Source organism: Chrysemys picta, chromosome 5, assembly GCF_011386835.1.
Source record: "Chrysemys picta bellii isolate R12L10 chromosome 5, ASM1138683v2, whole genome shotgun sequence".
NCBI classification, from domain to species: domain Eukaryota; kingdom Metazoa; phylum Chordata; order Testudines; family Emydidae; genus Chrysemys; species Chrysemys picta.
In genome coordinates, this window is record NC_088795.1 from 73,678,820 (window position 1) to 73,693,127 (window position 14,308).

Sequence of the window (14,308 nt, forward strand, 5' to 3'; positions counted from 1 at the left end):
GAAATGAATAGGCAGTAGGTTTAAAACACACACAAGCAAGCACTTCTTCACACAACATACAATCAACCTGTGAAACTCATTGCCAGGAGATGTTGTAAGGGCCAAAACTATAATTGGGTTAAAAAAATAATTAGATAAATTCATGGAGGATATGTCCAACAATGGCTATTAGCCAAGTTGGTCATGAATGCAACCTCATGCTCTGGGTGTTTCTAAACCTCCAACTACCAGAAGCTGGGACTGGATTACAGGGGAAGAATCACTTGATAATTGCTCTGACACATCTGGCCGCTGTCAGAAGACAAGATACTGAGCTAGCAGGACCATTGGTCTGATCCAGCAGGTCCATTCTTATGTTCTTTCAAAAACTGGCATGAGGATGACAGTCTCTACTATACAACAACAGGCCTATCAAAATCCCATCCATTCTGGGCAGTAAGGACTGTAAACAATCACTAGTGTATCATACTATACACCTTAGTATGTATCACGGTATCATTTGTCTTTTTTCTTAGGATCACATTTCACACATTCTGACACTATCAATCAAGCCCTGCAAGGCCTAGACATACTTTTTTTGCTGAATCATGGTCTATAAACGAGGAAACGTCCATGTAACAAATATTTTACCAATGTGGCACTGAATGTTTTCAAAAAGTGAGCAAAACAAATTGGAAAAATAAATGCCACATTTATAAAGCAAACTCTGATAAACAAAATAAGAGAGAACTACTAAATCAAAAATACTTTTTTGTAGATGCCTCAGGATACTGCCGCCTGCCAAACACAGTCAGGTCCCAATTTACTGGTAATTGCACATAGAGCAAGATTAATGGGTGTACAGATATTAACAGTGATTCCACTTCCTAAGGAAGCACAAACTGATTATCATTCATTCCAAACCCTACTATCTTAGCACAAAATCACAGCTACTAATAACTATTTTTGTCTGATTGTTTTATGTGAAATAATTTTCAGTAAAAGAAGTCTTGAAACCTCGTACAAGACACTGCCCCAATATAGAAGTTCTGGATTCTTATGCTACATTATTTTAACTACTTTGGTATTCAGGACCGTTGCTCCATTTTTATGCATTCTAGCTAAGCCATCAGCTCCTAGACTGTTATCTGGTAAAACAGATTTTAAAATAAGATCAGCAATTTCTTATAGGTACATTCCAGTTTATTAGACAGGTTTTGTAAACTCCATATTAATAGATTTTTCTCTTCATAATTCCCTAAACAACATAAGAGTTCTATCAATAAAAACTCGCCGTTCCATGACCTTAGAATTTCAATACATGCCTACAGCAATCTTTTTCATTTGCAAACATTTTAAATCAGACTTTTAGCACCTTCTCCAGAGAATTAGACTAGTGTAGGTCTTTCTGAACTAGGGATTGGCAAACCCAGTGAAAGCCAACTTTAGATGTTAACCCAAAAATGTGGTGAATCCTAACCTTAACTTGAATTCCACCCTGCATTCTAGGAGTTGGGATCCCAGAGCCCAGTGATCCTCTGACCCAGCAGGCACAGCATGATGTCATTTGCCTCATTACACTATGTTGCTGAATTGGAACTTGCAAGAGTTTGGGTTCAGTTCAAGAGGCAGGAATTAAGGTGGGTTCAGATTCCCAGCTGAACCACTTGCTCAGCCTTTTTCTGTGGCTTTCAAGGGCTCTATAGACCAAGATACTGTAGGCATACCATCTTGTGCTGTGATTCCCAAATACAGAGCAAAAAGAAGAACAGGAGTACTTGTGGCACCTTAGAGACTAACAAATTTATTAGAGCATAAGCTTTCGTGGACTACAGCCCACTTCTTGGGACGCATATAGAATGGAACATATATTGAGGAGATATATATACACACATACAGAGAGCATAAACAGGTGGGAGTTGTCTTACCAACTCTGAGAGGCCAACTCTGTCCACATATCTATTCAAGTGACATCATCATAGGACCTAATCACATCAGCCATACCATCAGGGGCTCGTTCACCTGCACATCTACCAATGTGATATATGCCATCATGTGCCAGCAATGCCCCTCTGCCATGTACATTGGCCAAACCGGACAGTCTCTACGCAAAAGAATTAATGGACACAAATCTGACATCAGGAATCAGAATACTCAAAAACCAGTGGGAGAACACTTTAACCTGTCTGGTCATTCAGTGACAGACCTGCGGGTGGCTATATTACAACAGAAAAACTTCAAAAACAGACTCCAACGAGAGACTGCTGAGCTAGAATTGATATGCAAACTAGACACAATCAACTCCGGTTTGAATAAGGACTGGGAATGGCTGAGCCATTACAAACATTGAATCTATCTCCCCTTGTAAGTATTCGCACACTTCTTAACTGTCTGTACTGGGCTAGCTTGATTATCACTTCAAAAGTTTCTTTCTCTTAATTAATTGGCCTCTCAGAGTTGGTAAGACAAATCCCACCTGTTTATGCTCTCTGTATGTGTGTATATATATCTCCTCAATATATGTACCATTCTATATGCATCCGAAGAAGTGGGCTGTAGTCCACGAAAGCTTATGCTCTAATAAATTTGTTAGTCTCTAAGGTGCCACAAGTACTCCTGTTCTTCTTTTTGCGGATACAGACTAACACGGCTGCTACTCTGAAACCAAATACAGAGCGTTAGGCATGATGATTTTTTTTTCTAGCTGTGAACAATGTTTGGGGTTTGCTGAAAACAGCACTTGAACATTTTTGTCAGTTTCCAACCATGTTATAGGACAAAGTAGAATCAGTGAGTTAGACGAAGCAAGTCCGTAAAGTTACATTATCCATTGACCTCAATGCAAACTGACAGATGGCTCCTTTTGTATTTTTTTAAAGCAGGCTTCACAAAAGAGACTGAGGCAGCTCCTGTGTAAGGTGACAGCACAGGTAGCTTTGCAGTCACTCAGTCCTTTAGCACAGCAAGCAGCAATAGACTTCAATTGTGACCCAGCAGTCACCATAAATGACAGAAACATCAGCTTGGAATGCGCAGGTCATTTGGGGCATTATCCTCTTGCAGTAACACAATTATATACATCATAAGAATACACTTTTCCCTCTTAAGTTCCCCTCTCAGTCATTATAACACCTCTTATAACATTTAGACATGTTTATAAGTCCATAGTCAAAATTAATTAGTAGCTGAATCAAAGTCTCAACCCAGGAGCCAATTGTTTTAAGAAGGAAGTTTGAATAAATATCTGCATGATAATGTTTGAATGCAAGAAAAACAAAACAATCAAAATCTCAGTATTTTTATATTGTTTCTTCAATCTAACAAAAATGTTTTGTTTTTAAAGGGGGGAAAGGAATAAGCAGGTAGTTTATGGTCTATTAACCATTTGGAGGGGGGGGGGAAGAAAAATGATAAATATATTATATCCAGAAGGATAACTAGTTTGCAATGGCATTTATTTGATGGATTTTTGGGATTTATTTGATGGATTATCAAAGAAACATTGTCTAGTAGCCAGAGAAACATATTGGGAGTCTGGATTCCTGGATTCTATTCCTAGCTCTGCCACTCCCACACTGTGACCTGTGGTAAGTCATTTAGCCTCATTGTGGCTCATTATGCACTTCTGTAAAATGGGCATCAAAATATTTGCCTATTTTAAGGAGTCACAGGGCTTCATGGCATGGGGAGTAGAAGGGGTAAATAACAGTCTGTATCCAAACTCTGCATGCACTGCATAGTGCTTGCATGATTTTCATTGCAAGATGTGATTACAGCATGCAACTAAGGGTGAATAAAAATAACAGAGGCTATTAATAGCAGTGGCAGTAAAGCCACATGGCAAAGTGACTTTCACCAGCATACAGAAAGCAGCTTGAGTTTCTAATTCCTTACTCTTCCAGTAATGCAAATAATATCTATCACTAATTCTATCTGAATGAAATGCAAACATTTCCGGAGAGAAACACGGCATCTACTTTGCAGCAGCAGCACTACTACGGTATTTAGGATGGAAGAGGGATTAATATCTGTTTTCTTGCAAAAAGTGCCATGAGACTTTTAATGAATGTAACAGTCAGGTCCTCTGTTTTATTTCACATCTGAAATACGGCATCTCTCATTCTGCACTGTGGCTTCCAACTCTATTCCAAGGCACTGATTTCAGAGCTGCAGAGAATCCCTGAGTGAAGGAGTGCCTGTGTACTATAGTGATTGACACTGTTGACACAATAATCTAAAACTAGAGTCTAGGATAAATAGCCAATGAGAGAAAAGCCTATTGTAGTAAGTAAGATACGCAATCAGCTTAAGAGGTCCTGCTTGTGACTGCCAGCTTCTTGGAAAATGTTCAGATTGCCAATAGAGCAACAGGAACTGGTTACAGGACTCAAATATGATACAATAGTTTAATATTGACAAACCCAAAGTGCATGGATTGGGGATCAGGCTGATGTATGTGCAGAGAATGAGGTAGGCACAAAGGAGAAAAAATGGGTTACGAAGGTGAAATGGCACAAATAATAAAAGCATTGTACTGCTTTACAGCCAGGGGGGAAAAAAACATTTTCTGCCTAATAACAGCTGGAGAAATTGGGAGCAGAAATAGTATTTTTATGATAATTTAACAACTGTCTAAAAAGTCAATTGAAAAAAAAATCCATAGGATAGAACCATGCAGTTTCATGCACCATGAGGGTTATTTGTCTTGCTCATAAATACTGTCATTCCAATCTGGCATGCCATCCCTGTCTCTAAAACAGGAAACTATAATATTCCTGTTAGGGACAGATCCATTTAAACTTTGTTTCCCTGGAATCTTTACCAGCCTGTTGTGCTATGCAGCCCCCAGCTGTTAAGCAGTCATTCCATTCCCAAGAATAAAGTCTCTGCTTTTGCCCAGCTGAGTTGCCTGAATCACCATAATTGTAATAAGAAGAACAGGAGGACTTGTGGCACCTTAGAGACTAACAAATTTATTAGAGCATAAGCTTTCGTGGACTACAGCCCACTTCTTCGGATGCATATAGAATGGAACATATATTGAGGAGATATATATACACACAGACAGAGAGTATATATATCTCCTCAATATATGTTCCATTCTATATGCATCCGAAGAAGTGGGCTGTAGTCCACGAAAGCTTATGCTCTAATAAATTTGTTAGTCTCTAAGGTGCCACAAGTCCTCCTGTTCTTCTTTTTGCGGATACAGACTAACACGGCTGCTACTCTGAAACTTTTCATAATTGTAATGTCACACAGGACTCCCCTGAACATGTTTAATGAAGAGGTATAGGGCATTTGGTGGGAGAGAGCAATCTGTCAGCCACAAAAGAAAAAAAAAAACAGAAACTGAAAATGTCCCAAAGATTCCACCAAGAATAGCAATTGAGTAAGAAAGTGCACATTTATCTCTCTCTGCGGCTGTGTTGAACTCTACCTTGTGTTGAAGTCCTGAATTGTCCAAAGAAAGTGAAAGGGGGGAAGTAATTTTAACTTAACAAACATGATATGTAAAAATATTGTTTTAAAAAAGCATAGAACAGAGTCACAGAACAATTTGAAGTGAGTTTGCATAAATTAAAAGAACTGGTGATTAAGGGTTTTCAAGGCTCCTAGTGACGTCAGAGTTGTAGCAACAAAGTAAAGTGTAATTAAAACAAGATGAGGTTCATACCTGGGACAACTGGATACTTTGTTTTGATTGCTCAATTTCATTGGAGTGAGATTGCCAACACTTTTGGAGACATCAGTCAGCTTCATGATCACAACTGTCTCCATCACACACAAGCACATATGCATGTACCATGACACCACTGAGCTTTCTTCATCCTTATCCAGAAAGTTGTTCTGACCAGACATGACAAGGAGAGAGACCCAGATGACATTATTATCTTTGTGGCTGTGCCCTGAGATGTAAACCTAAGATTCTTGTCACTTCCTTACCTGACGTGTCAATTCCCAACCTCATTTTATTTCTCCTATGTCTTTTTTTTAATCTTTCTATATTTGCTTTCTTTATTGAATCTGGCTTAACCAGCCAGGTCAAATCTAACCTAGAAACACTTTGCTGTGATCAGTTTGGCATGCTGAAAATAATGGTGTGTGCTGTATCTGTGTTTTTCCAGTAGCTGACCTACAAGCCAGAAACAAAAGCTTTGTTTTCCTTTCTTTTGCTATTCTTTACTCCCTCTCCCCTAGGTATGTATTGTAGGAGACAGGATCACACAGTAAAATAGAAATTGAGGACCCGAGATCTACCATGCCACCACTTCTTCTTGACAAAGATATTTGATGCCATTTGAGAGACTGTCACACAGAGTTTCCATTTAAAAGACTATAAATAGAGAGAGAGGAACTAAGGGAGATGTAATGATTTATGTGAATTTATTTTTTGTTTTAAATACTTTAACTTTTTTGTGTGTCTAACAAATAGTAAATGAGTGTTTAATTTGGTATAGAACAAGCAAATTTTGTCCCTGTCAGCAAAAACCCTGAACCCCAGATCAGTGCTTGTAGAAACCTGCATGGAACATGGAGGGAGAAACACAGGTTGCAGGAGGAAAAAAGGTACCAGGTGGTCAGTTTGTATGCAATTAGCTAGGATAGTTCTCTTAATAAAATATCGAATTTAGTTTTAGAACCATGGAGTCTTCTCATGTTAATACCCAGCATATGGTACATGAAACAATGCTAATGTTGTAATAAAAAGAGCCTATCTTAAAATTGTAACTTCCTAAAACCCCCATTTTTAATGGGTGCATTTGGCTGGGAATGATTCCCAAGTAATCCAGCCCTACAACACATTGGAGGAGAAAATACCTATTGCCCTCCCCTTTTCCAGTCAGTCCTCCCACCATTAACTCCTCTCTCTATCTTTCTCTCTCTCTCTTTTTTTAAAGGTTGATTTAACCAAGTCTCATGGTTTCCCACCAGCAGCCATGCTGGTGGGTTACTTCGGTCTAGAGTTGGATTATTTCCTGCTTGCCTAACATTGTAGGTGAGATAAGCAAAGGGTCAGAAAATCCAGAGAAGCACTGAAAGTGGGGTGCTCATTGATGTATGTTCTCCTCCTGCTGGGCTGCTCTAAAAAGCTCTTCGCTGCAGAAAAGCTTTGGGGTTTTTTTTTGTTTGTTTTTTTTTAGAGCTGCCACGTGACCAATTTACCTTCCAATATATTAGTCAACCACAGAACCAGAATCTACCATTTTCCAAAGCTCGTGCATTTTTGCTTGGATAAGACCCTAATATGGGTCTTATAAACATTTACAAATAAACTGTTTGTGTTACTTTTTTAATATATGGTGGGAGCTTACTCTAGTCTTCATAACAGCAAACATACATTACTGCATTCAAGTCAATGTATTAAGATTGTTTGCTTCTTGAATGTGTTTTTCAGCACTGGACTTTACTCCTTTAAACAAAAAGGTGTGTGGTAATTATTAAGCCTATATTGTCAGCATGTGTAGAGAGAACCAGGATAATGAGCTCAAGATGACTTGATTCAACAAACCTCCTTCAGAGCAGTCAAACTATGAGGAAGCTGGTTGGTATTATTTGAACATTGTAATTAACTACTTCAGAAAGAGCTTCCTACTGAGAGCTCAGTCTAGGGAATAAAGTTCCCTACACTTACTCTAAAAGGTCTAGACCCTCTTTAGTTTGAAGCTTTGTAGCTAGCTAGTCAGTATTTTGTGAGATTTTGTGTATTTTAAATGGAAATGGTTCAAATATTGTGACGTAACAACTGGTCCATGGCTAAGGTTGCATTCTACTTTCAATTGTAAGCCCAATGTTGCCTCTTCCCCACTAAAAGATCTCTCCCCTCAGTTAATATAATTTGAAATCTCTTGGATAAGCCAGGTTATAACTAAAATGTAATAAGAAAGCATTAACACCTATTTTCTATGTGCTATATCTTTAAAACAGATATCTGAAAACCTTTGAGTTGGTGCAAAAATTGTCCACTGGTTACATATGAGAGGGTGTAACTATATCTTAAAAGTTATTAAGTACCAAGCAAGGAATGTCAGAAGGAATGTTAAAATTCCTGTTATGTCCTCAGATATGTTGGTGATATGAATAGCTAATAGATAGGCTCTTCGGGGGTTCTGATGAGCCGTAGAAAGATTTCATGAGTATGATGAGCTTGCCATCCTGCTTGTTCAGCTAAAGAGTCCCAATGTCCCACTGCACACTCCTACAAAGCTTGGGCCAAGTCAGTATTTTGAGCATCTCAATGTTGGACATTATTATGTAAGGAAAGGCTACTTTAGGCACTTTTAGAGATTTCTAAAATGTATTGGTGTCTCTGGCCATTTAAGTGGTGTTCAAGATCCAGCTCTGGCCCTGTTTCAGGTTCAGTCCAAAATCAAGGTATTCTGGGGTTTATTGTTATAGCAGGGGAACGATAGGTTGGGAAGCAATGCATACTGGGAAGAATGACAGAGATATATGATTTTGCCATTTCAGAGAGAGAATGGAAGGTAATAGGGCAAGCTGTTGGGTCTATCCAGACAAGGTGCCGGGTGGAAAGAGCTGAAAAGAGTCTTATAAAAATCAAAGAGTTGGGTAAAGTACCCTGAGGAAAGGTTGGTGTTGTGGGCTAGAAAGCCAGAGGCTCGGTGGGAGGGTAGAGAAAGACCTTAAAAGATTAGGTGATCCTCTTAAGAAATTCACTGCTTGTGGTTTTCCACCAAAAGACTGTGAAAAATCCAAATAGTAAAGGTTGATTGGGAGTCCGTGCATGGAAGGGTGGTGATTTGTCTTGGTGAAGGACAGTGAGCCCCTGCACCAACAAGTGGAGGTTTAAAGGACTTCTTTTGGAATTTTATTTTGTTGGACATTTGTTGCTTCAGAAGGGATGGAGTATATTTAGTTAAGTCAGAAATCTAGTCTACTCTACAAAGGAAGGGGGAAACTGAGGTAGTAGCTACATTTGCTACTGAAGAGGAAAGCCACTGCTACAGTTATTTACCAGTTTCCTCTTGCTTGGTGTCCTGTACAGTAGGACTCATGGTACTAAGTCAATGATCGAATGGAATAATTTTTAAAAAATAGTATCATACTACTTTTAAAACTGTAAAACATCTAAAATAGTTTTCCATTAAAACATGTGGGATAAACAGAATACATGAGGGGATGATGTGCTACTGTAAAGGTTAGACTAGTACTCATGGTTTTGCCTCTTCTGATTAATGTGGTTAAAACCTAGTTTGGCTCTGTCTACACAGGCAAGGGCAAATAGTATTCTCACATGGCTGGGAGATTTCCATGTCAGAATGTTACCTCAAAGAGAGTCATATTGCCTTTCTAGCTGTCATTCTTATATCAGATTTATATTTCCTTTTGTCATGGCAACACCCCATTCCCTTACCACTGAAAGCTAATTTCATGTAAATTACCCAGGAGAATTGTGTTGCTTTGTTTCCAATGAAATAGCAACAAAAGTCAACCTTGTGTGGGGCATAAGTCATTCAGAACAGGGACTTCAGTGTTGTGATTTCTTAAACTGCCTTAATTGCACATGCCCCGTTCTTCAGGTTTTAATGTGTTTGCTTCACAGAGACAAAGCACACAGTAACTTATCTTACAGCACCAGCCGAGTGTACTTCATTTGTGCTGTATCTCACTGTCTTTGTATTCAGATAAGCCTTATTAGTTCTGAGATATCTAGGTTTGTGCAGAAGCTTGAAGCAAACTAAATTAATAAAATTCAGGAGAGTGGTTTTCAAATGAATCTTGAAAGCAAATCAGAATAGGAATCAGGCTCACAAATATGCAGAGACAATTCTGAAAGGATACATTACCTTCTGTTGCTGATTTTCAGATGTATATTGTCCTCTGTCTTATTACAGAACATATCAGCATTTCGCAGCTCTAGCATTCTATAAACCGAACATTACACGGTTTGAGGATCTTGTTTTTACAAGCAAGGCTATAAGATTCCTTTAGTGTCAGAATGTCACCCAATGTGATGTGTGTATGGTGGTTTTGTTTTGTGTTGGACAGCTGTGGAAGTGCAGATTTTAACTTGACAGGAAAAGATAATGAAAAACAATTAGAGAAACTTCTGGAAAAAGGGGCATCTGTGAAGATGCACATTAGAATGTAAGGGGGATGAATGTACTGAGTTCATACCCAACGCTGAACAGAGAATATGAACTCTGTGGGGTTTGGTTGTATCAATTATCTGTTGCCTCCTTAATCTATAAAACCTTTTTCTGAATCTGTCAAAACAATTGATAAAGGAGAACCAGGTAACGTATTTTATTTGGACTTTCACGAGTCTTTGTCAAAGCCTGTCACTCAAAGTTGTTTTAAAAAAATTGCGTAGTCATAGGCTGAGAAACTGGCTAAAACACAAAGCAAAAATTAGGAATAAATGGTCAGCTTTCATCATGGTAGATTAGCACCAGGTTACCACAAGGTTTCATGCTAGGGCTGGTGTTTAACATTATTAATTATATGAAAAAGGAGGCAAAGGTATGAAAATTGCAGAAGATAAAATTATTCCAGTTAGTCAAGATTAAAGAAAACTGAGAGAAACTTAAGAGGTATGTAACAAAGACAGATGAATAGGCAACATGATGAATGCTGACAAATGCAAGATAATGCACACTGGAAGGAATAATTTGAACTACTCATACTGTTTACTGGGTTCTAAACTAACTAACAAAGGAAAAGACCTGGGCATCATAGGGAACAGCTGAATGAAGACTACTGCTCAACATGGAATCACAGAAAAGCAAACAGAAGTTTAAATTGCAGAAAGAACAGGATGGAAAATAAGGTGCTCAATAGGCAAAAGACCCACCCCCATGGAGTGTATTTAGGGCACTCAGCGTCTCACAGAAAGTGTTCAACATTTCAGTGGTTTGGCCCTCAACTTACCAGTCTTTGTCCATGGCTTTTATTATGCATTTTAGGATGCGAAGTTAGACAGCAAGTCTGTATAGTATTTCTTTTAGACCCTGACACAACAAACTGTAATAGTACATACTTAATCCCTGGGCTATCTAAATGTACTGGAGCAGGTGGTGTCATGCACCAACATGATCAGAGGGTTTTATGAAATTAAAAAAAAATGCAAAATATTTAAAGTAGCATTTAAAGATCTCTCACAAACCCATGCATACTGCAGGGTCTCTGTACATTGAAGGGGTCAGCCTCTACTCTGAATGTCCTGCTTTTTGACAGTCAAGATTAAAATCTGGACTGAGCCTCATTCACATGCAAATCTCCCTTGCCCCACACAGATGGGGGAGTCAGTTGCATAGGCAGTGGCATTCTAGCCCTAGTGAATTGCCTAGGCAGCACCAGATTTCACAATTGTGATCCATGCACAACAAGAGGAGGGGAGTAGCAGGCTTGGAACCAGGGAGTGGTTGGAGTCCATGTAGGTCGAGAGGGGCCACATCATCCTCTCATCAGCTCTGTGGAAACTATCCAGAAAAGGTAATGCAACCTAAACTTGGAAGGCTTTTGTTGTGACAGAACTCTTTTACAGCAGGGGGTCTCAAAGTCCCGGCCCGCGGATCATCTGCAGCCCAAGAACCTCCCCACTAAGGAGAGATGCATGCAGCCATGCTGCCAGATCTATCTGCTGCAGGCGCTGCCCCCTGCAGCTCCCATTGGCTGGGGGAGAGGGACAGAGATACCATCATTAGTTGCCATGCAGAGTCAGCCACGGAGGCAGCCTCACTTTTTTCCACAAGGAATATAAACAAGTCAAAATACCAAACACAACTATCTGATGCACACCTTGCTGCAATCCTGAAGGATTCAACTGCTCAGTCACTGAGGCCAAACATCAACAAACTGACAGAACTGAAGCATTGCCAGGTGTCTGGCAAACACTAAAAACTCTCTGGAAGGTGAAGACTGTATAAAGTTGTATGACAGTTTTATTATTTCCAAGAAATTTGAAATAAAAAATACAATATAAACATTTTCTTTTCTGAACACCATCTTCAGTGACGTTATTGGCCCACTGGGAAGATTTGAGGACTGGCCATGTCCCTAAGGTAAATTGAGTTTGAGACCCCTGTTTTATGGGACGCAACTTACTCAGAGACTTTAAGGCCAGAAGGGACCCTCCTGATCATCTAGTCTGACCTCCTGCACATGGCAGGCCAATGAACCTCATCCACCCATTCCTGTAATAGGCCCATAACCTCTGGCTGAGTTACTGAAGTCCTCAAATCGTGGTTCAAAGACTTCAAGTTACAGAGAATCCACCATTTACCCTAGTTTAAACCCGCAAGTAATCCGTCTCTCATGCTGCAGAGGAAGATGAAAAACCCCAGGGACTTTGCCAATCTGACCTGGGAGAAAAATTCTTCCAATCCCAAATAGACCCTGAACATGTAGATGAGACTCACCAGCCAGACACCTAGGAAATAATTCTCTGTAGTAATTCAGAGCCCTCCCCAGCTGGAATCCCATCTCCAGTCACTGGAGATATTTGCTAATAGCAGTCTTCAACCCCCTCCAAGCTACCTGAGCAAACACCCGTGCTAGGAAAGGAAGTGGCTTCATTGCTCTGTTGACTATCCTAATCTCATCCTTCTATGCAGCATTACTGGTTACAGGCATTAGTAGTTTATGTAATGTTGTGTATTCAGAATTCATCCTACCTTCTGAATATATTAATAATGCCCAGTTAGTTGTGTGTATCTAGAGAGCCTACACAGACTTGTTACTAAGCCTGTCTTTGCAGATATGTCACTCTGAAAGATTGGGGATATTTTGGGGCCCTGAAGGAAATGCATTGTTGAAAAATTGGATTGTGTATAATATTTTACTATACAAAGCAAAACTCCAATTTCAAAATTCAGCTGCATCAAAACTATGGAAAAACAACATTAGCAATCAAGTAAAATAAATGGGAGCTTCACAGTGAGATTCTAGTTGAAATAATTAGCTGAATTTTTACTGTATCTGGTTAATTAAATCCCCATTCAGCAATTGCACTGAAGTACTAAAAAAAACAAACTGCATGAAGCCATCCATCTAATTAAATCATGTTCCTAACAGTGTTTAATTCCAAAGAGGTTTGCCATTTATTTGATACACTACCATCCAAAACATGATAAGATTACAAGTCAGGGTTGGTTATTTTACTTCCAGTGTCAATTATATCATCTAGTCAAAGCATGGACAGGTTAATGACTCTCTTTCTTTCTGCTTCACAGAACCTGAAGCGTGTGGCGGAGACATGGATGGATGAGTTTGCAGAGTATGTTTACCAGCGGCGGCCTGAGTACAGGCATCTCTCAACAGGAGATATCTCAGCCCAGAAGGAGCTACGCAAGCACCTTAAATGCAAGGACTTCAAGTGGTTCATGGCTGCAGTGGCATGGGATGTCCCTAAATATTACCCTCCTGTGGAGCCCCCACCTGCTGCCTGGGGGGAGGTAAGGAATACCCAAGCTAGACCAAATTTAACAGCATGTTCCATCTTGATTGCAAAGCAATTTGGTATAACACTGAATTTCATATAAAGTTACTGAAACTTTTTACATTATAACAAAGCCCTTATGAAATGAGATTTAGCCCCTATTACTAGTGGTATCATTAAGAGAGCTTGTAGTGATTGGAATGATCTATGAAACAGCCACTAAAGTAAGAAACTGACATGTCTGGTGATGTCTATGGCTGTTCCTGGTATAATCCCTTATAATCTTCTGTGCACCATGATGTGCATGCGCAACAAGGACAGGAGATTCAGAAGGAACAGATAGTCATTACAGCATATTACAGGATGGCTTTGAGAATCTGATTTTTAGCAAGGGAGGCTTGAGGTCAGTGCACATTTTTATATGTGTAATTACAAATTGTATGCATAAATTAGGTATTAGTTAGGTACCTATAGTGTGTTGTCTGGTCAGATTTGCACATGCAAATATAAATATGCAAAAATGAGTGGGGTTCTTTTCCTAAAATATTGCTCCATCTTGCCTCAATCTATGATCTGATTGCAAGTTGGCTTTGGTTAGTGGTATCACAGCTGAAATTTAAACAAGAAGGAAATAAGGAGTCATACTCTAATATTATCATGTCATGCTGGGGTATGTGTCAGCAGGTTGCTGGTGCACTTCTCAGATGCATTCTGCCTTCAGATTTATTCCTTTTATATCAATAGCCTAATAATGCACACCTTGTGGTGACAGGTTGTATTAGAAATAAATAAATACACATAGGCTGTAGAAAAGGCATATAATTTGTGTGTCTTTTTGGAAAAATTGCACTGGCCTTTTACATCTTCCATCTTAAAGGAGAGCTGCAAAAGATATTTTTCTTTTTAATTATGATTTGTAAAGAAGGG

At 39.2% G+C, this 14,308-nt stretch overlaps 3 protein-coding genes across 7 annotated transcripts in view; 2 read left to right on the plus strand and 1 right to left on the minus strand.

Moving 5' to 3' along the window:
* Positions 1–14,308, plus strand: part of GALNTL6 (polypeptide N-acetylgalactosaminyltransferase like 6) — a 958,556-nt gene that overhangs the window by 900,556 nt on the left and 43,692 nt on the right. For all 5 annotated transcript variants that reach the window (XM_042842096.2, XM_065596587.1, XM_042842097.2 and 2 more), the window contains one exon: positions 13,176–13,397. In XM_042842096.2, the coding sequence (XP_042698030.1) occupies positions 13,176–13,397 (222 nt within the window). The remainder of the gene's footprint in view (positions 1–13,175; positions 13,398–14,308) is intronic.
* LOC101938927 (uncharacterized) overlaps positions 1–14,308 on the minus strand; it is a 220,700-nt gene that overhangs the window by 86,224 nt on the left and 120,168 nt on the right. The gene's annotated exons all lie outside the window — the stretch shown is intronic.
* LOC135983682 (uncharacterized) overlaps positions 1,928–14,308 on the plus strand; it is a 175,859-nt gene continuing 163,478 nt past the window's right edge. The window contains exon 1 of the mRNA XM_065596591.1: positions 1,928–2,343. The gene's annotated coding sequence lies outside the window, so the exon portion shown is untranslated. The remainder of the gene's footprint in view (positions 2,344–14,308) is intronic.